General features: G+C 45.7%; 1 protein-coding gene across 1 annotated transcript; it reads right to left on the bottom strand.

Annotated features, from left to right (window-relative positions):
• Positions 1 to 6,834: 6,834 nt before the first annotated feature.
• On the bottom strand, positions 6,835 to 7,725 carry LOC144766793 (olfactory receptor 4S2-like). Its single transcript, XM_078650524.1, has one exon. The coding sequence runs from the start codon at positions 7,723 to 7,725 to the stop codon at positions 6,835 to 6,837; it is 891 nt and encodes a 296-aa protein (XP_078506650.1).
• Between the last annotated feature and the right edge of the window lie 15,769 nt (positions 7,726 to 23,494).

Below are 23,494 nucleotides of genomic sequence, written 5' to 3'. Positions count from 1 at the left end.
ATTGTAAGAATTTGTAGTAGTCTGTACATATTTTGTATATATTTTGTATATGCACAAGAAATGTCTTTGAAAAAATGAAAAACTTTTTGACTAGTGAAAAAAATGACTAAAATAAACTAGTGACGTAAGTTAAAACAGACTGATATGTTTTATTCATAACAGATCTTTGGAAAATAGGAATTAAGTGAAGCCCAGTACTGGCAGTTGTGTCGTTGGTTCAGTAGATTTGGCTTAGCCTTGCTGGTTAAGAGTAAGGACCCAGTTTTGTTTTCCTGATCACTGGTGACAGGGCATCTGAGCCCCCAAAGCCCCTCAGGAGTAGAGTCACAAGATGGCTGCCAATGCTCCCTGGTTTGAAGCGTTGGCAGCCAATCAGAAACAAGCTCGAGATCGAGAAGATTCAGCCAATCAATTCTCACAATTGTCAAATATCAATATCTGTAAATCTTTCAATTTCTCAAACACTACTGAACGGATTTACACCATTTAAACAAAAGAACACTTTCTGGACCAAAAGCTACCTTTTTCCCAAATTTGGTGTAATTCTGTTCAGCAGTTCGGGCTGTAGCCTGGTCTAAATTTTCCTATGGAAACTAACATGGAGTAAAGACGTTTTGGGACCCCCCTTTTTTCTCGGCCCCCGCTTGACAAATCACCCTGAAACTTTCAAGACAGGAGCAGACCAGAACGCCCCATTAGTTTTGAAGATTTCGCGAAGATTTGTAAACCGGTACCAAAGATATTGGCGAAAGAAAAAATGCTTTTTGTATAGAAACAAGGTTCTAACTGTAACTTCCAACTGGCGACCGCGAGTAAGTAATATATATTTATATATATATATACAAAAAAACATCCAGGTTGTCCATGTGGGGAGCCACACACCTCCAGAATCACACCACAACGTGGGTGGAAGTGTGAATAGCAAGTGCTCTGCATTCCATTCGCCATACGCGTTTCGAGCAACAGCTCTTGATCCCTGGCATAGAGGGGCATGAACCAGGTTTGGAAAGAACGTACTTTATTTAAATGATTAGAGTCCCGCCCCAGTGGGCGTTGTCAATGAGGCATGCTGGTCCTGATAGTCCAAACTTTCTGCCCAGGACTCATGAAAGTTCTCTTGCCAAGTGGTCCCCGTCCTGCCGCTCATTATAATAAAATTCCCTGTTGGGTGCAATACTGAAGACACCCCGCTGCTGCACGCCTCCAATATCACCACGTGAGAGGCTCTGTAGGTCCCAAGGAGTGCCGGTGATCCCCTGCACTCAGGATCTGCCCTCCAGCGTCGGGGCTCCCCGCGGCCGAGCGAGCCCCTGTAAACATAAAACATCCAGGTTGCCCATGTGGGGAGCCACACACCTCCAGAATCACACCACAACGTGCGTGGAAGTGTGAACAGCAGGTGCTCCGCATTCCATTCACCATACGCGTTTTGAGCAACAGCTCTTGATCACTGGCATAGAGGGGCAGGAACCAGGTTTGGAAAGAACGTACTTTTTTTAAATGATTAGAGTCCTGCCCCAGTGGGCGTTGTCAATGAGGCATACTGGTCCTGATAGTCCAAACTTTCTGCCCAGGATTCGTGAAAGTTCTCTTGCCAAGTGGCCCCCGTCCTGCCACTCATAAATCTAGTTCTACACAAACCTGTTTCCTGCCTTCTCATGCCAGTGATCAAGAGCTTCTGCTCGAAACGCGTATGGCAATTAGGAATGCGTTGTGCTAGTTGACGGCACTGCCACCTGTGAGAATGGTGTGAATCCTTCGGGGTGTGTTCCAAAAGAATGATGGCACTCCACTCGGGGAATTTTCAAGGTTTTATTTAATCAACTGTGATCGCCTATGCGTTTCGAACTGAGCGTTCTTTATCACGGCAAGTATTCAGACAATTGGTCCCTTTTCCCTTTCTCATTTTATACCCATGTGACATAAATTGCACTCTGGGATTGGTAGTTACATTAAAATAATTCAACTAACTTTATCCATATATTCTTTGGATGACATGCTCTGGCTTACGCGTTTAATGTCGCACTATGTGTTCTAATCATATTGCATTTATAGCGGCATGTTAAATTTTTTAAAATTGGTTGCCCGCTTGATTTCCGTAGCAGCTCGATTTTTTATTACTTTGTTGCTGCTTTGATTTGGGGGCTGAGTGCCCTTGTCTCCCGTGCAATTAATATCTAATTGTTTAGTTTGCGTGCTGATGAGCTCCTGGGTCGCCTCCCGCATTCTAGATTGCAATGCGGTGCTACGCGCTCCCTGTGCGACTATGTGTTGATAGTCTGTATATTTATGAACTAAGTGTTCAACATTATGATAGCAAATGTTACGCTAAAACAATGCTGGAAGCGCTGAAGGTTCCTGGGCTAAGTGCCCTTGCCACCGCAATATTTGCCATATATGAGTGGGAGTGTATGTGTCTGTCGGTGCTAAGTGCAATGTCACGCTGTATGCGCATAAGCAGCAGATATTACAAATAAAGTTCCAATTCACTTTTCGGGACCCCCGCACTGTTAGCGGGCGGTCCACTTCTCCGTTAGGGTGCCCGCCCGCCATCCTAATGGACCCCATAGTGCGACATTAAACGCATAAGCCAGAGCATGTCATCCAAAGAATAAATGGATAAAGTTAGTTGAATTATTTTAATTTAACTACCAATCCCAGAGTGCAATGCATGTCACATGTGTATAAAATGAGAAATGGAAAAGGGACCAATTGTCTGAATACTTGCCGTGATCAAGAACGCTCAGTTCGAAACGCGTAGGCGATCACAGTTGATGAAATAAAACCCTGAAAATTCCCCGAGTGGAGTGCCATCATTCTTTTGGAACAATTGGATTGTGATATATATATATATATATATATATATATATATATATATATATATATATATATATATATATATACAAATTTATCGCATGAGGAGTTTAGATACCTCAAAAAAGAACATCCGGTAATCCCCTCCTTCTACTTACTTCCCAAAGTTCATAAGGACATTGCTACACCGCCGGGACGCCCCATCATCTCAGCAATAGACAGCTCTTTGGAACATGTTTCCAAATACATTGATTTTTTCCTGCAGCATCATGTTAGGAACCTTAGTTCATTTGTTAAGGATTCTTTTGATTTTCTCAGTAAAATTGCAGAATTTGATTGGGAAGACGATATGATGCTTATGACATTGGATGTTTCATCTCTCTATACTTCTATCAGGCATGGTGATGGTCTCAAGGCCTTGGACTATTACCTCAATAAAGATCTGCCTCAACCAACAGCACATAATAAAATGCTGGTCGAAATGACCAAAATGTGCCTGGAACAGAACTTTTTCATTTTCAATGGCGTAATATATCATCAGATAAGGGGTGTGGCGATGGGGGCCTGCTTCTCACCCAGCTACGCGTGTTTACACGTTGGGCTGTGGGAGGAGCAGGTCCTCGCCACCCAGCACCATGAGTTCATGTGCAACAACATTGCCTTATACTTACGTTACATTGACGATGTTTTTATTATTTGGAGAGGCAATCAGGATAGTGCCAGGGCCTTTGTCAATTTGATCAATGTGAACAATGTCAATCTTTATTTTACTGCTAATCTAAGTTCTCAATTGATTTGTTTTTTGGATGTGGAAATATTTGTGAAGGATTCCGCCCTGAGTACACGGCTCTATCGGAAGCCCAGTGCTGGCAATACCATACTGCACTCCAACAGCCAACATCCTGCCCATTTGATTCAGAGCATTCCTTTCGGGGAGATGCTCCGGATCCGGCGGATTTGCAGCACGGATGCCGAATGTGCGGCCGCACAGGAGGCATGTAGAGTACGCTTCCTCGACAGGGGTTATTCCTCAGAAATTATTATGAAAGCGATCAGATGCTCTAACTCAGTAAGCAGGCAAGAGGCATTAATCCCCAAATACAAAAAAGTCAACTTGGTGGATCAAACAACAGTAAAGGGACAAACGAGCTCTCCACGACTCATCCTAGCATTCAATCGTCAACATGGGGCTTTACGTAAAATCGTAAATAAGAATTGGAATTTGGTCCGCAGTGACCCAGTAATTGGTCACAAAATAGGAACCAAACCCATCTTGACTTTTAGGAAGTCCCCTTCCATGTCAAAATTCTTGGTTAGTAACACCTTAGAGCCCAAGATTTCTGCAACCTGGGGAGCATTGAAGAAGGGCTTTAAGACATGCCCACAATGCAAAGCCTGCCGACAGGGTACCAGCAGAACCCACTTCCAAAGCCCCTTTCAACAACATCCCACCGCCATCTCCAAATGGCTTAATTGTAAAACCGAGTTTGCCATCTATGTGTTGGAATGTCCATGTGGGCTCCAATATGTGGGCAGCACTAAGCTGCCCGCCCACAAGCGTATACTTCAACACATACGGGCAATAACGGGGCATGATCAGAACTATCCGGTTGCCAGGCACTTTCAGGAGAAACATCTTGGTATCCCTGACAAACTCCAATTCTTTCTGATTGATTGTGTTGAGCCGTCAAGGAGGGGAGGTGACCGTGAGGCCAAACTCCGCCTCCTTGAGACGAGGTACATCTTGGAGCTCAACACCAAGAACCCTAATGGCCTCAATGATAGAGAGGATTTATACACCTGTCTTTAGGAATTAGGAGTTTCTCATAGATAAGACCTGTCCGGATGCAGTAGTTTTCATTGTTCTTGATATAGGGTTCTTCCCATATTGTTTAACTGTATTTACTGATGAATTGAATTTCTTACAATTTGGGATATTGTGGTACATATTTTTAACATTTGAGAAATTTTAAATCTTTATGCACTTTATTGATATATTTGCACTATCTCTTTTTGCACTTTTTTTGGCTATTGAGTCTTCTAATGTGACTTGCCCACTTGGGCCTTACTTTTGAGATCCAGTTCCATATGGCTTTGGATAAACGCTGCTAAAACTCATATATGAGCTGTTTTTTCATGGGGCATTACATGATTATGAAAAAAACACCCGTTGTACATAGATAATATCAATTGTCATGTAAATACTTCGTTTGGTTGTTTATCATGTCTTTTTGCCTTGTAAATATGCTCTTTTTTCTATGAAATCTGCTTTACATGATTTTATGGATTGTGCTTTTTTCATTGATACATTTGCTCTATTTGAGACATTCTTTGATTATTTGCACGATAGTGGCGTCCTTATTGTATAGTATTTCGTCCATGCCTATGGTCTAATCGATTGCACTGTCACTTTAAATAGCTTTGCAGAGCATGTGTAGTTTGTCATGTGATCAAGCCTCCCTGGAGGCGAAACGCGTCATGGCGGCAGCGCTGGCTTTACAAGAATAAACTTCACTTTGCACCAGCACCTTTTGGGTCGGCTCTTTATTGCGGGATACTAGTGGTGTACGCCTGTTCACCGGAAGCAACAACTAGTGGAATATATATATATATATATATACATATATAGTTTCATTTTTCACACAATCTCAGAGAAAGTTTACTGTCTGAGAGATTGTGAAGCAAGCACCACTTTACCTGGGTGCATTACGCTCACTTGTCTCGAATACAGGCAAGACAGACAATGTCACAAATAACTGTATCTCCCTTCTTCTTGTCTTTATTCAATAGTAAAATATGGAAGCCGAGGGTATACCCTCACTATATACTTCTCACTCCTGTTCGGTGTATATATATTACGCTTGAAATATGTCGACCTTCAGCTACCTTAGAAAATCACTTCTAGTAGGTAGCGCCACATAGTTTAACATAGGGAGTAGGACTCAATCATTAAAATATTTCTGTAGAGTATACCCTGTCCTATTTTTATCCTGCTCTTTCACATATTTACTGAAAATACACCAATCTACTATTTTACCCACACACCCACACTTCACCATTTGGCTTATAAGATCTCCGGTAAAGAGCCCCCATTGAGGCTGCCTGTCGGACATTGCGATTCAGAAAAGGGGGTGGTGGTGATGAACAGAGTGTCTGAATTAAGCAGACCACTCTTACCCAGTCCAAAGATCAGGGCTTGATCCATCACCGTTATTTAGCTCACTGCCCCATCCCAGCTCAGAACCTGGCTATATGCAAATTAGTCTGTCCCTGGCCCAGTGCATCATGGGAACAGGGCAGACCAAACTACCAAGCCAATTCTTCACCAGAAAGGAGACAAGCTTCCGGGGACCGGTTTCTGGCATTTCAGCCGTCGTCGGCCCGGCTTGCTTGAATCCTGATGGAGCAGTGAGCAAGGGACTCATGTCTGAGTATACCCTGCCACACCTATAGTGGCCAAGAACGATTCAGAAAAGGGGGTGGTGATGAACCTTCAGCTTCCTTAGAAAATCACTTCTAGTAGGTAGCGCCACATAGTTTAACATAGTGAGTAGGACTCAATCATTAAAATATTTCTGTAGAGTATACCCTGTCCTATTTTTATCCTGCTCTTTCACATATTTACTGAAAATACACCAATCTACTATTTTACCCACACACCCACACTTCACCATTTGGCTTATAAGATCTCCGGTAAAGAGCCCCCATTGAGGCTGCCTGTCGGACATTGCAGCGCCAGCCCGATGTGCAGTAAAAGCCGAATGATGAAGCATGACACCTATCTAGGGATACGAGGGCATGTGTTCCTGCAGAGCAATGCTGCCTTCAGACTCTGTGGCACTTAACTGACCTAAGCAGACAAATCTGTACCCACTAGGAACTGCATACCTTGGTGATCATGATTACCTAATCAGTGCATGTTTGCTGGACCTTATGCACTCCGAGTCCCTCTCTCTTGATATATATAATTTCTTGTATGCCAGTTACATGCCAGATGCCACAATTACACATTGTGCTATATTATGAAAAACATATTCTTCTCCTCACAAGTTTCTTCATGGCTATTTTCACTTCTGCGTTACGCAAAGCATAGATGATAGGGTTAAGCATATCATCAAATGAAAATGTGGTATCGGGCCTCAGGTAAATGAAGAAACAAGGTCCAAAAAATATAGTAACAACAGTAAGGTGGGCACCACATGTAGAAAGGGCCTTACGCTTCCCTTCAGTTGAGTGTCCTCTTACTGTGTGCAGGATCAATGTGTAAGAAATTAGCAGTATAAGAAAACACACCAGTGAGATCAGCCCACTGTTGGATATAATCAAGGCTCCAATAATGAAAGTGTCTGTGCATGCCAAGGTAAGCAAGGGGTGGATATCGCAAAAGAAATGGTCAACTTCATTTGGTCCACAAAATGGCACGGTCATCATTGAAAGAACCTGTGCTGTGGAGTGCACTGCTCCACCCACCCAGCAAGCAAATACCAGTAAGCTGCAAATTCGCCTGCTCATGATGGTGGCGTAACGCAAAGGATTGCATATTGCCACATATCGATCAAACGCCATGACAGTAAGAATGAAAATCTCCACACCGCCAAAGAAGTGGAAGAAGAATATTTGACACATACATCCATTGTAAGAGATGTTTTTTGCTTTAGATAAAAAGTTCACAAGCATCTTAGGGGCAGAGACAGATGGGTAGCACAAGTCAACAAAAGACAGGTTACCGAGGAAATGGTACATGGGTGAGTGAAGAGATGAGTCACCTTTTACTGTCACAATGATGAGTAGATTTCCAAGCAACGTTAGAATGTAGAATATCAGAAACACAAAGAAAAGCAAGATCTCCAGGTTTTTGTTTTTAGAGAAACCTAAAAGCAGAAAGTCTTCTACGGTAGTTTCATTCACCATGGTGCTTGGATTCTGATTCAAATTTGGAAGTTCGGAAGAGAAATATGAATGCAATGTTAATAAGAGTATGGCATAACAAATTTCATTTATTGAACAAAAGTACAAGAATAATTCTAGCATACAGCCACATAAAACGTTGACAGTCAAAATTACAGCTTTTCTACTTATTCATTAATATTAGGGTCCATGAATGTACTGCATAATGGCATTTGGCATTGTTTGACAATCCATGCTTGCCATTTGAACCTCTCTGGTTCACAGATAGCACACAAATCATGATACACTATTTTCATCCACATAAATCACAGAGGTGTGATTTTTCATACTCCCATTCTTTCCCCCATGGTTGCTTGCACATGTATGCATTCTGTTTCCATATCCATGGGGTATAGCTTTGTAAACAAGAGAGTATTCGCTTCAAGAAACAGCCCATTGACCAAGAGCCACCTCAAGTCCCATGCCGAGCATAAACAAAGAAATGGTATGTCTATCAAGCTTCCATACCAACAAATAATTCTGATATGTAGCCAAAGGGCCTGTAACGGCAATGCTCAAGAACCCAGGCCAGACTCAGGCATATACAATAGGCATATGACTGGACCATGTGGTCTCTTGCTAAAGGCCCTAATCCATTCCAACCATGTATTTTCTGAAGGTGGCTATAGTAGGGTGACAATGCATGCATGCAACTGTTCATTTATGTTTAGTTTAATTTGTGTAGTGCCAGAAGGGCAGCAGAAAATACTGTTTCACAGATGTGTACATGTTGCAGAATAGTACATAGAATATTTTTTTTTAATACTGATTTCATCCCTCATTTGATCGTGGAAGGACATATTACTAATTTCTTCAAATAAGGCATTGTCTGAGTGTAACCTACACACATAAACCAAATTCAAGAGTCATCACAAGACCACACTTGTAACTCTTTTTCCTTACCTGCACTCTAGATACTTGTAATATATCCATTGGTGCAGTGGCCTGTCTCAACACGTTTCTAGAGTTTTGGAGAAGTTGAATGTATGAATCCATCCTTTTGTCAATTTTTACAGTGCTGCATGGCCAATCAAATGCCTCAAAACAGCAATTCTAAATGGAGTCAGCAAAGGACTGCAATTTAGAGTTACCATGTGCACACATGAGCTGTTTTATAGGAATATCTAGGACAATGAGGATAAAAAATGTAATGTTTTTCGCTGCCATGTGAAGAATTTTCAATTCTATTAAGGACCCCGAGGCGGGGAATATACTTTTCGCTCTTTACTGCAAAATGTACAATAGCTAGCAAAAAACAATTAAATACAACAATCTAACCTTCTCATGAAACCATTCTACCAATCAGGACCAACAGGGCAGAAAGCTGCTGGAGGCACCTTAATTTCTCCTCTTCCTTTGCAAAATCAGGCAACAATGAAGGAAATACACATAGTAGTTAAAGAGGATCAAAAATACAGCAAAGAAGAATGTCTGAGCACTTCAAACAGTGCCAAACTGCTCCAGAGGTCTGGAACCTCCCTTAGCATGAAAACATTTTCTCAGAAGGGTCTGCATTCAGAATTGGTTTATTTTTTTTTTTTGAGTTTCAAAAACCTTTTTTTTGTATAAAGCACGGTACATCAGTGTAATAGCATCGGGCCATATCACATTAAATATTCATGCAGATTTTTAGCACCTTCCCATGCCTCATTGTATACATTTTGTCGATTAGAACATATACAGTGAAATTGAAAGAAAAAAGAAACATTAACTCCCACCCCACCCACCCACTGTGCTCTTCGCAGAAATTGTCAACGCAAGTTCCGGATCATAAGTTATCAACAATAGCAGTCATTGTGACAAAGTCTTGTGTAGCAGCCCGCTCAGTTCAATATGACACATGTGATGCTCTGCTCGCATCTAGTAGGACTCTTCAGCATTTCTCCTCGGAGGCACAATTGCATTCCAGCTCCACCTGTGCCCTTCGGTGGGAGCCGCGCCCCCAACTTCGATTACGTGATTTAAACATTTCAGAGAGGTAGGTAGTGTATTGTTCCAGTCTATAGCAGCATCACTAGTCAGTAGATTTAGGATTATCTCTCCCCTCGCCCTCCCCGTCTTCTCTTTCCTCACCCTCACTTGCCCGTTGACGCAGGAGGTAAGATGTGAAAGGGCCCCAGATGTCTTTCGGCCGTGACTGTAGCGGTAATAGTTCTGCATATATATGTAATTGGTCTTGCCATGTGGTCATGGTCAGTATCCACTGTTTGAACTTTGGGGCCTGTCCTCTTCCCCACCTGCATGCCACTAGTCTCTTAGCTAGCAATAAGCTCATTGCCAATTTTTTTTAATGTATAGTGATAGTGCTTTGTCACCCCGAGTGGGATGGGTATGCTCAGACGTGAGTCCCATGCTCTCCACACCACTGGAGTCAAGCTATCCTGGCTGTAGACGGCTGATAGCCAGAAACCGGTCCTAGGATGCTTGATTCGGGTCCAGGAAAGACATGGCTTGGTAGTTCGGGCTGGACTGTTCCCATGAGGCACAGGGTCAAGGCTGATTTGCATATGGCCATGTCTGAACTGGGGGGTGTGGAGTGCAACAACACGATAAATGTAGGCCCAGATCTCTGTACTGGGGTGAATGTATGGCATTGTTCTGCATTCTGTCCATCAACTGTTGTTTTTGCATTTGTCACCCCGAGTGGGATGGGTATGCTCAGACGTGAGTCCCATGCTCTCCACACCACTGGAGTCAAGCTATCCTGGCTGAAGACGGCTGATAGCCAGAAACCGGTCCTAGGATGCCTGATTCCGGTCCAGGCAAGACATGGCTTGGTAGTTCGGGCTGGACTGTTCCCATGAGGCACAGGGTCAAGGCTGATTTGCATATGGCCATGTCTGAACTGGGGTGGTGTGGAGTGCAAAAAAACGATGGATTTAGGCCCAGATCTCTGTACTGGGGTGAATGTATGACATTGTTCTGCATTCTGTCCATCAACTGTTGTTTTTGCATTTGTCACCCCGAGTGGGATGGGTATGCTCAGACGTGAGTCCCATGCTCTCCACACCACTGGAGTCAAGCTATCCTGTCTGAAGACGGCCGATAGCCAGAAACCGGTCCTAGGATGCTTGATTTCGGTCGAGGAAAAACATGGCTTGGTAGTTCGGGCAGGACTGTTCCCATGAGGCTAAGGGTCAAGGCTGATTTGCATATGGTCATGTCTGAACTGCGGTGGTGTGGAGTGCAAAAAACTATGGATTTAGGCCCAGATCTCTGTACTGGGCTGAATGTATGACATTGTTCTGCATTCTGTCCATCAACTGTTGTTTTTTCATTTGTCACCCCGAGTGGGATGGGTATGCTCAGACGTGAGTCCCATGCTCTCCACACCACTGGAGTCAAGCTATCCTGGCTGAACACGGCTGATAGCCAGAAACCGGTCCTAGGATGCTTGATTTCGGTCGAGGAAAGACATGGCTTGGTAGTTCGGGCTGGACTGTTCCCATGAGGCACAGGGTCAAGGCTGATTTGCATATGGCCATGTCTGAACTGGGGTGGTGTGGAGTTCAAATAAACGATGGATTTAGGCCCAGATCTCTGCACTGGGGTGAATGTATGACATTGTTCTGCATTCTGTCCATCAACTGTTGTTTTTGCATTTGTCACCCCGAGTGGGATGGGTATGCTCAGACGTGAGTCCCATGCTCTCCACACCATTGAAGTCAAGCTATCCTGGCTGAAGACGGCTGATAGCCAGAAACCGGTCCTAGGATGCTTGATTCCGGTCCAGGAAAGACATGGCTTGGTAGTTCGGGCTGGACTGTTCCCATGAGGCACAGGGTCAAGGCTGATTTGCATATGGCCATGTCTGAACTGGGGTGGTGTGGAGTGCAAAAAAACAATGGATTTAGGCCCAGATCTCTGTACTGGGGTGAATGTATGACATTGTTCTGCATTCTGTCCATCAACTGTTGTTTTTGCATTTGTCACCCCGAGTGGGATAGGTATGCTCAGACGTGAGTCCCATGCTCTCCACACCACTGGAGTCAAGCTATCCTGGCTGAAGACGGCTGATAGCCAGAAACTGGTCCTAGGATGCTTGATTCCGGTCCAGGAAAGACATGGCTTGGTAGTTCGGGCTGGACTGTTACCATGAGGCACAGGGTCAAGGCTGATTTGCATATGGCCATGTCTGAACTGGGGTGGTGTGGAGTGCAAAGAAGCGATGGATTTAGGCCCAGATCTCTGTACTGGGGTGAATGTATGACATTGTTCTGCATTCTGTCCATGAACTGTTGTTTTTGCATTTGTCACCCCGAGTGGGATGGGTATGCTAAGACGTGAGTCCCATGCTCTCCACACCACTGGAGTCAAGCTATCCTGGCTGAAGACGGCTGATAGCCAGAAACCGGTCCTAGGATGCTTGATTCTGGTCCAGGAAAGACATGGCTTGGTAGTTCAGGCTGGACTGTTCCCATGAGGCACAGGGTCAAGGCTGATTTGCATATGGCCATGTCTGAACTGGGGTGGTGTGGGGTGCAAAAAACCGATGGATTTAGGCCCAGATCTCTGTACTGGGGTGAATGTATGACATTGTTCTGCTTTCTGTCCATCAACTGTTGTTTTTGCATTGCGTCAGCCCCAGTAGCGCCATCAGTGGACATGGAGCTATAACTGTGCCCAACATGTCAGAAATTCCTGCAAAGAATAGTGTCCAGTAGTCAGCGACTCTAGGGCAAGTCCAAGCGAGGTGTATGAAGTCTGCACCAGCCGTGCCGCAGCGAAGGCAGCATTCCGTCTCACGAAGGTGAAATCTATGCCTCCCGGCAGGGGTGTGATACAGTCGGTGCAGAAATTTGTAGTGTATAAGACGTAACCTGTTGTTACTTGTGATAGCGTTCGTCTGTGTGCAGCTAATTTCCCATTGCTCATCTGTAAGTGGTCTGTCAAGATCTTTATCCCAGTCTAGCTTAGCTCGCAAGGTAGCAGTTAGCGGCGCGTTTTGTACATGTTTATAGAGCAGCAAGATAACATGATGCGGGGCCTCCGTCTGCAGCATTGCATGCAAGGCCGCGAGGGTGTCGGGTTCACCAGGGAATGTAGGGGCAATAGCGCGGACGCTCTGTCGCAGATGACTGTATAAGAAGGTGTCCATTATAGTGGGTGCTAGGTCCCCGAAGAACTGTTCCTTGGTGCGAAACTGGCCCTGTACATATAGGTCCCCCCACAGGTAGTACTTAAGCCCAGTCAGCATTTTGCGACAGATTTCCTGGCATGTGACTTGTAGTCTGGGATCATTTAACAAGGACATCTTGGCGGAGTATAGGAATGGGCTGTCCATGGTTCAAGCTATGCGGTTCCAAGCCGCTACCGTACAGTCTACTGTGGACGGGTCCCGTTCCCTGGCTCCCACCTGCGTATGTATATAGCCTGACTTGTTAAATGCCCAACAAAGGAGGACCAGCCACTGGAAGCAGCCTAAGTCCAGTTGTGCCTATAAAGAAAAGAGAGACATCTCTTTCTTTATAAAAGGACCCTCACTCACCACTAGTTGGTGACATGCTTCATCATTGGGTCCCCGCTGGGGTGGCCGAATGCCTCCCCAGCGTGCTACAACGCCTGAGTTACAGCGGAGCAGGATGTGTTGTGTGCAACAGTGCTCAAACTAAATTGTGAGAATAACTGTGAGTGCAAGTTAAAAAATACAAGGTTGATACCTAAAAAGACTTTTAATAGAGGTCAACCCGTATTAAATAAAAACAGTGTGAACGGACCAACTGGGTTCTAAATTAGGAAACCTGTGTCCTTTAGTAAAAAATCAACGGTTAACATGTTTCTGCTGCTCTATGTGCAATTTCGCTCAGCATTCGTCAGGACCTAATATAATTAGAAAGGCAGGCCTCCGGTGGTGTGCGCGCGCTAAGGCGCACCCTCCCGTGAGGCACTAAATGTGAAAAATTAGAATAACTCACGGTTGATGCCCGTGACGGCTCACTGAATATCACAGGAGCGAAAAAACCTATGGAGAGTGGGAGGGAAAAGGAGACAAAACACAATAACATATAATGACATACGAAGACATATAGTTGGTAGTTATCATTTCTACTGTGGTCACATATTTCACTCGTTGTCAATTGTCTTGTGATAATGATCAATAGCCAAATCTCCAATGTAACCAAAATGGAGAAGTATATGCATTCTCTTAATGTTGTCTCCAGAAAGAGAAAAATGGACCAATATTATTTAGGTTCCAGTAATGTTATATTTAACAAGGCAATATATCGTAAGGAACAATATTACGCAAAACACACAAAAATGTGTTACCACCCCCTGGACAGCCTATTGTCTCAGGGATAGGTTCTCTTCTTGAACCACTCTCCAAATACTCTGACTTCTTTCTCAGACCTATTATTCAATCCACAAGTACCTACTTGAAAGACACTAAGAGTCTTCTGCATTTACTTAGAACGACCAAAATGCCTGCTGACCCCTGTTTCCTTGTCACTATGGACATCGAAAGCCTCTATACCTGCATCCCGCAGGATGATACCATCAGGGTGTTGAGGGAGGCTCTGGACAGATCTCCATGGGAGTTTGAAACAACTCGTGCTTTTGTGGGAGATTGCGCCACACTGGCGCTGAAAAGAAATTATTTTGAATATGAGGGCAAGATCTACCTTCAAGTTACGGGCACCTCGATGCGCAGCACATTTGCCCCCTCGGTGGCAGGCCTGTATGTGTTCAATTTTGAGAGCAATCACATTCTGAGTCCCACAAATCCTTTTTCAACTAATATCATCTTGTGGCAACGATATATCGATGATGTGTTCGTGATTTGGCAAGGTGAGGAGAATCTTCTACTCAATTTCTTCACCTGGGTCAATACGTGTGATCAACACCTCAAATTCACACATGAACACTCTTCGGAGTCAATCACATTCCTGGATGTTACCATCAACAGACAGCAGGACCTTTTGGAGACCAAAACCTACTACAAGCCGACGACCAAAAACAACTTACTGCATTTCAAAAGCTACCATCCGCGTGCCCTACGTGAAAATCTCCCGTATGGACAATTTCTCCGGATACGCCGAAATTGCAGTAGCCTATCTGATTATAAACAACAGGCAGGCGATTTAACAACTAAGCTGGCACTCAGAGGGTACCCAAAAGGCATATTTGACAAAAGCCAGAAAAGAGCGAGAAATCAGCAGAGAGATACTCTCTTGGATGATCATCCCAAGACTATCAACAATGATGTTCCCTTAACATGTGTTACTGCTTTTAATCCGTTATCCAATGCTGTCAGCAAATGCATTTCAGAAAACTGGAAAATACTCACTAGTCATAAGTATAAATGGGATAAACCTCTTTTTTCTTATAAAAAAGCGATGAGCCTTAAAGACTCATTGGTTCATACCCGTCCCAGGGAGCAGACAACAGGTAAACGGGAGGCAACTGTATTGAATGCATGGGGCTTACCTGCGGTAACTGGGCACTTCCCTTGCGGAAACTGTAATGTCTGCCATCTTACATCCCACACTAAAACGTTAGACCTGTGTAATGGCAAGCAATAGGAACAGCGCAAGCACACAAATTGTAACACCAGCAACGTTGTTTACCTAGTAACATGTCCCTGCAGCTTACAGTATGTGGGAATGACTACCAGACGCATTAAGACTAGGATAGGTGAACATCGCAGCAATATCCGCTGCCACAGAACTGCAACTAAAATTTCAGCACATTTTCTTTAGAAGAATCACACTCCCAATGACTTATATTGGACTATTATTGAACACTTGGAAGCAGCTTCCGAGTCAGTGTTATTCGAAAAGGAACAACGCTGGATATATCGTTCGGCCACCAATACAAAAGGACTAAACGATGATATCCCTTGGTATTCAGTTTTGCGACACTAACAATTGTTGTGCCCGCAACATATAATGCTGACACATGGCATATTAAATGCTCTGACTGCCTTAAGAACAATCATCTCGTTGTGCATTTCAACCCCTTTATAGCTGAATTTTGCCTTTTTTGCAAGAGAGACCCTCCCTGGCATTACTGTGCTATGTACATCGGGTTTTTAAATTTATTTATTTATTTATTTTGAAAGTTTTATATAGCGCGAACAAGATCTTCGCAGATATCAGAGCGCTTTACAGAGTAGGGGAGCATGTATACGCAGATACATCAATCATGTTAACAGTACATTGAAGTGATATCATAAAACAATCAAGTAAGTCAATTTCAAAGTCAAAAATAAAAATACAAGGGTTCGAACAAGTAGTACAGATGAGTATCGAGTCTTTGTAGTTTTTCCTCAGTAGTCGTTCAAGTGTATTTAGCCATGAGGATCGCTTTCACTTCTCTCTTGAAAAGTATGGTAGAGGTGATAAGCCTTGTTTCAGGGGGGAGCGAGTTCCAAATCCTGGGAGCCATTCCTGAGAAAGAGCGTTTAAAGGTTTTTTCCTTGCGGAATCTTTTAGGCTTTAGCAAAAGGTTGTTTGTGCCTCTAGTGTTTCTGGAGCCTCCAGAAATCGTCAGCTTCTGAGCGAGGTATCTAGGTGAGCTCAGGTGGACAGCCTTGTGGGTCAAACAAGCTATTTTCAGGTGTATTCTGGCTTCAAACGGCAGCCAGTTCAATGATTTGAAGTCAGGGGAAATGTGTGAGTGTTTTTTTGATCCAGTGATAAGTCTCGCTGCGGCGTTTAGAGAGGCTCTTATGGGTGCCGTAGTAGCTAGGGGGAGACCGCAGAGGGCGGTGCTGCCGTATTCTATTCGAGGTATGACTAGTGATTGTACCGCCGTCTGGAAGTCTTTGGCTGGAAGGAAAGGTTTAAGTTTCCTAAGGGTGTTGATTTGGTAGTTTGCTCCCTTAGTTGCTTTGTTGATGTGTTCCTGCATGCTGAGATTGGTGTCAAGTGTTATGCCCAAAGATTTCGCTGAATCCACGATGGTGGGTTGGACATTGAGCGCCGTTAGGTCTTTAAGCCACATTTGTGCGGTAGTGATCTTCGCTGGAGGTGAGATCAGAAGGAACTCTGTTTTTAGGGCATTGAGTTTGAGATGATTAGCGGCCAACCAAGATTGGGTGCTTCTGATCGTTGAGTTCAAGAGCGTGATGTCTTTGGGTGATTGTAGTTTGAGATAAAGTTGGGTGTCATCAGCATACATGTGGAAGTGTACATTGGATTCTTGCAGCAAGGTGGTGAGAGGTTCCATAACTAGGTTGAACAAAGTTGGGGATAGGGAGGATCCTTGTGGTACGCCTAGCGATACGGGTCTTGGTGCGGACATCAGGTTGTTGCTCTTGAATTTCTGCGACCTGTTTTGCAAAAAGGAAGTGAACCATTTGAGCACAGTTCCAGATAGGCCCATTCTTGTGTTTAATAGTTCGAGTAAGCTCTCATGTTTGACGGTGTCAAATGCGGAGGAGAGATCAAGGAGGATGAGGAGGCAGGTATCGTTATGATCTAGGATTTGGAGGGCGTCGTCGATTATGTGAATCATGGCAGTTTCTGTACTGTGATTAGCTCGGAAGCCTGATTGATGAGAGTTGAGGAGATCAAATTGAGTAATGTGTTTAGTCAATTGTATTTGTGCGCATTTTTCCAGCAGTTTGGCCAGAGTCGGAATGTTGGTAATGGGACGGTAGTTGTTTAGGTCAGAAGGGTCGGCTGTAGGTTTCTTTAGCAGAGGTGTTACTTGTCCAACTTTGAGGGAGTCGGGAATGATCCCTTGTTGAAGTGAGCTGTTGATAATTTTGGTCCAGAGTGGAAGGAGCGACGGGGTAAGGACTTTGACAGCGTTAGCAGGAAGGGGGTCCGTGAGGTGATTGGATGGTTTCAGAGTGCTGAGCAGTTTGCCAATTTCTTCTTCCGTGTAGGTGTCAAAGGTTCACCAGGTTGCATTGTTTTTTTGGTTTAGTGGGTGTTATGCGGTGGGGTTTGGGATAGCTGCTTGCGTCCATGAGGAGATCATTCTTTATGTTGTCAGTTTTTTGGTTAAAGAAAGAGGCGAAGTCTTCGCAGGAGGGAGCTTCGCATATAGTGTTGAGAGGTTGGGGTTGTTCTTTGGTTTGTGTTCGGATAAGCTCAAACAGCTTTCTCGGACGATTTTTGGCTTGGTCGAGCTGACGGCTGAAGAAGACTGATTTTGATCGTTTTATTTTCCTGAAGTAGGCATTTCTCTTTTTCTTCAGGTTTTTTAAGTTCAGTGCAGAGGGAGCTGATCTCCAGGAACGCTCTGCCATTCGCATGGCGCGTCTATCGTCATTGAGACTCCCGTCGTACCAGGGATTGGAGATTTTTGTGGTGGCTTTTTTTAGCTGCAAGGGTGCGACTTCATTAATTATTGCGGTCATATTGTTAAGATAGTGATCAGTCAAGGATTGGACGTCCTTAACGCCAGCCGGAGGAAGTAGTAAGTTGCAGCTGTTGGGGGTCAGGGAGTTTGAGTTTAGCTTTTTCATGTCTCTTTTCCAGACTTTGGGCCTGGCGGATTGAATAGGGTTAAATTTAACTTTTTCATTGATGAAGAACGTGATAATATGATGGTCCGACCAGTCACAGGGTTGGATAGATTCGAGTTGGATAGAGGCCTCTTTGGAGATGATAAGGTCGAGGGTAGAGCCTTTCTTGTGTGTTGGACTGTTGCAAATTTGTGTAAGGTCAAGGGCGTTAAGGAAATTCTTCAGACCTTTTACCACCGCATCATTATGATCGTTCCAGTGGAGGTTGAAGTCCCCAAGGTATATTTGTGTGAGTTGCCGCCCTGAGTTGGTTGAGATCATGTCCATGATTTGTTGGGAGAAGGTGAGGTTGTCACCGGGTGGGTGGTAAACGCCGTGAAGAGTGCAGATCGGTTTGCCCTCACTGATAATATCTAGGCTGATGTATTCACAGGACGTTGGGGAGGGTAGGGGAGGGGAAGGTACTTTCAGGACAGAGAGGTTGCTCCTGTATATACATGCGATTCCGCCACCTTTTTTATTGCCAGACCTGTCAAGACTAGTGATGTGGTAGTTGGGGGGAACCAGAATGTCCATTATAGGTGTAGAAGATTCTGTTAGCCATGTTTCAGTCAGGATGATTAAGTCAAGATCCAATTTTAGGATGAGATCAGCGATAGCGGCGGAGTGTCTAGCGGCTGATCTGCAGTTTAGGAGAGTGCATTTGAGACGGGGTGTGTCGAGGGTGGAAGGGTGTTCTAGAGCGAGGGGGACTTTACTCAGGTTACTATGGATAGCGACTCTGTTGTTCAGTGTGGGGGGTCTAAGGGGATTGGAGTGAATCGTAGGTATGGCAGTGAGAGTGTCGGGTGTGTTGCTAAGGGGAGCTGAGTCATAGGAGCGGAGGAGGATGATTGTGTCTAGGTCCGAGAGAGGGTTGCAGGAGCGATGGGGGCGGTTTTCACGATTGAGAACAGGGATTGAGGTCCAGTGCGGTGGGGGTCGAGTGCGAGAGTTCGCCGCCCGGGTGGGGGACCAGTTGGGAGGGGAGGTGATGGTGGAGGCGCGTGAGTGATGTCTGGGGTGTGTGCTGAGCAGTTGTTTGATGATGTGAATGTCTTGTTTGATCTGGTGGAGGGTGTTGGGTGGGGGGTGACTGGAGTGTGATAGACAGAGTAGTTGTTGTTTGATGATGTACATGTCTTCTTTGAGTTGGAGGAGTGAGGCCGTAATGTGGTCCGCAGTGGGACATGTGTTGGAGGTGGGGATGGGAGGGTCAGGCGTGGATGACATAGGGGAGAGGTTGGTGGTGCGGATGAGAGTATTGGTGGTGGGCGTAGAGTGCAGGGTGGAGGATGGGCGTTTATTGGTGGTGGCGGGGGTGGAGGTTGGGTAATGGGGGGTGAGCCTGGGGGGGAAGTGGGATTGTAGATGGGGTCGAGTTGAGTTGATGGAGGTGGCGTGTTCTGTGTGATTAGTTAGTGGGAGGAAGTGGGGGCTGAGAATGGGTGGGGGTAAAGGGTGGGGTTTGCCTTTGTGTGTGTCGGTCTGATGTTGATCTAGAATAGTTAGTGGGAGGAAGTGGGGGCTGAGAATGGGTGGGGGTAAAGGGTGGGGTTTGCCTTTGTGTGTGTCGGTCTGATGTTGATCTAGAATAGGCCGGTTGCGGGAGGGAGCTGTGGCATCAGGGGTGAGAGGGACGGGGATGAGAGGAACGGGGATGAGGGCTGGTGTGTAGGTGGAAGGGGTGGGGTGGTTGTTGTAAGAGGGAGAGAGATCTATGTCTGTGCTTGAGGGATGTGGGGTAGCTACGGTAGGTGGGAGAATGACTAAGGTGCCGGGAGTAAAGGGGTGGTGCATGTCTTTTTGGGTGGGGGCTGTGGTATCAGGGGTGGTGAAGGGGATGAGGGCTGGTGTGTGGGGGGAAGGGGTGAGGTGGATGGTGTAAGAGGGCAAGTAATCTATGTCTGTGCTCGACGGGAGGAAGGTAGATACGGTAGATGGGTGAGTGACTGGGGTGTCGGGAGTGAAGGAGAGGTGCATGTTGTTTTGGGGTTGGGCTGGGTTAGAATGAATGTGGATTGATGCTGTGGTGTCAGGGGTGACGGGAATGGGTGTGGTATGGGAGGGTGACAAGGTGAGGTTGTAGGGGGGAGAGGGTAGATGGGTGAGTGACTGGGGTGTCGGGAGTAAAGGAGAGGTGCATGTTGTTTTGGCGTTGGGCTGGGTTAGAATGAATGTGGTTTGAGGCTGTGGTGTCAGGGGTGACGGGAATGAGTGTGGTATGGGAGGGTGACAAGGTGAGGTTGTAGGGGGGGGAGAGGGTGCCGCTGGAATGTGTGGGTGAGGGATCTATGTTTGTAAATGTGGAGTGCGAGGTAGCTACATTAGGTGGGTGAACGTCTAAGGTGCAGGGGGTGGAGAGAAGGTGCATGTCGATTTGTGGTTGAGCTAGGTTAGAAGGGTTGTGGTTGGGGGCTGTGAATTCAGGGGTGATAGGCCTGCGGGTGCTATGAGTGGGGGTCCGATGACTGGCGAGGTGCTGTTTGAACGTGGGGAACAGGTTGTCTAGTAGTTCCAGGTTCTTGTCTGTGGATTGAATTAGGATAATCCCGTTATTGTATATAGTTATGGTTGTTCTGCCCGGGAAGAGTTGTGATGGAGTGATGGAGAGTTTAAGGCCATGCGCGAAATTCCTGGAGGTGGAGACGGTGAGTAAGGTGCGGAACGTGTTTCTCCATTGGGCTCTGCGTGTGGTGTGGAAGATAATATCAATGTTCAGTGAACCATTGACTGGTGAGAAGTAGGTGTCTGCACAAGGAGTTTCAGGGTGGGACCTCAGGAAGTTGTGTTTAAAACGTTTAGCGGCTTTTTTAGTGAGTGAGGGTGGGTAGTTGATTTTGTATGTGTGGTTGCCGACAGGTTCCATGATGGGAGGACAATCTAGGTAGGTGTAGGAGGGAGGGTGTAGGAGGGAGTGCACTGTCCTAAACAGTTGCAAGGGCCTAAAGTGATACTAGTGCGTGCACAGTAATGCTATGCGCAGAGTACCTTGAGGTAGTAGTAGTCAGTGCAACATCGTGAGGTAGCTTATAACGAAGAACCAACAAATAAATGAATGAGGTAGCGAACAAAAAAATGGTGAGTGATAGGGATGAAGGTGAGATATGTGTGGCTTACCGCATATACAATATACAAATGGGGCAAGCTACTATTGAATTACTGAATCCGAGGGGCATAATAGTAATACATGTGTGCAAAAGCAAATGTCAACCGTAGCTTACATAGAATGAATAGGACACTAGTGAGTGGCCAATTATCCAAAATGTGGGGTAGCAGTCGGTGTCGTCCGGGAGTAAACAGTGAGTAGATGCAGCTCACCGTGAAGTAAAGGAAATATGAGGTAGCAATCAGTTAAATGGACCCCACAGTGATGCTATTGAGTGTCCAGAAGTACCCAAAATGTAAGGGTGGCGTCAATGTAATCCAGTAGTATAAAGTGACTGGGTGTAGATTACAAATTAATGAGGTATATGATGTAGCAATCAGTGCATAAAAGGGATAAACGTGAGATGGGATCGGCTTACAAAAATGCTTACAAAACAACAGCTTACAAAATGTACACTATGCAAATAGGGATAGAGTACTAAATACCTGCTGGACTAAATGCTAACGATATACTAGTACCATTATAGGTGCAAACTTAGGTTACAATAGAGACTAAGATTCTAGTGCTTAACCGGTAGAACATGAGAGCAGGTTATATACAGTGTGTAAACTACCAATTAAATATATAATACTGCAATAAAAGGCAGACAGTAAAACATGAGAGCAGGTTACGTAAGAAGTGCAAAATACCATTAAATATATAATACTGCAATAAAAGGCAGACAGTTAGTCACATGAAGAATTAGATGCAGTGCTATGCAAAGACTGTGATGGGTGGGATTGGTATAAATGGCCAGTTCTTAGGTTAATGTTCAACTGGTGGGAATGACTAGTCCAAGATGGCCGCCAAAGCGGCCGCCAAGTAGGGGGGTTGAGTCGTTAGTCCTCTTTTGGTTGTTGCTGTTTTCAAGGCAGGGAAAGCAGTTTCACATTCTATTCCAGTTGGCTCGGACCTTGCATTCCAGGGGAGTGTTATCTTCAATCTGGTTATCTTAGTTATCTCAGGATGCGCTGCTGAGGGGCCTCGTGGACTCAGGCGGTGCGAGGGGGCAATTAATTGCAGTTTATGGCTCCGGCCATTTTGAGCAAAGATGTCTTGCACAAAAACAGTAACGAAAAAAACGAAAAACGAAAGGGGCAAAGTAAATACCTTTTTCATCAAACGAATGGGGCAGAGTAAGCACCTTTTCCAAACATTCGCCTGTCGAGTTAGCCACCTTTTCCAGCTTACGCCTGTTGAGTTAGGCAGCAAAGAGTAGTTATAATGCTGACGACAGTTTACCGCATCAGCCGATCAGCCGCTGCAGCCGCCACCTATTCTGCTGTGGTGCCGGCGGTTCTGTTCCTATGTTGTTCTATTTCCCGCTGGTCTCAGAACGACCCCCGCAGGTAGTACAGGGCTCGCAGCTTCGAGACACCACAGACCGGTGCAGTCCCTGGGGCCCTCCCGCTGCTCAGTCCCCTCAGGACCGCTCCGGTGTTGCTGCAGATGCCCTCAGGAGCCCTCCCGCGGGCAATGAAGTACTCCCTGTGCGTGCGACTGGCGGCTCCTCTCTGCAAATCCCCGCCAGTCGCGGCAGCCGGCGCACCAACTCGCGCCTCTGCCTTGAAGCCATCGGGGGGGCGGGGGACCTCACTCACCTCCCCAGAGCCGCTGCGAGACCTCTTCTGTGGTGTGCAGGAAGCACGGAGCGGCAGCCGGGGCACCAACTCGCGCCTCTGCCATGGAGCCGTCGGGGGGGCGGGGGGCCTCACTCACCTCCCCAGAGCCGCTGCGAGACCTCTTCTGTGGTGCGCAGGTATCACGGAGCACTCAGCAGGCTCCCGGAGTCCCAGCCGCCCAATCCCAATGACGCGACGGGGGGAAAGTCCAGAGTCCCAGCGTCGCAATGTGTCCGCAGGTCGGTGCTCCCCAGGCTCCAGGCTCCGCCGTCGATCAGGTCAGCAATCCAGTTACTCGTAATATCCTGTTACTTGTATTGTTTATCCAGTTACTTTTCACTCCGCTTCTGATGAGTCTGATGGGTGCTAATCGGGATAAAGCCAGAGGCGGGGTCCCAAGCACTGGGAGCTCTTCACAGGAGCTCCTACCAGACGGCCATCTTGAGTTCTCTCAAAATCAGCTTTTTGGTAATTTTGTTCTAATAAGATGAGACTAATAGACTTTCT

Source organism: Lissotriton helveticus, chromosome 7 (genome assembly GCF_964261635.1).
Source record: "Lissotriton helveticus chromosome 7, aLisHel1.1, whole genome shotgun sequence".
Taxonomy (NCBI): Eukaryota; Metazoa; Chordata; class Amphibia; order Caudata; family Salamandridae; genus Lissotriton; species Lissotriton helveticus.
This window is presented reverse-complemented; position numbering and strand designations above follow the sequence as displayed.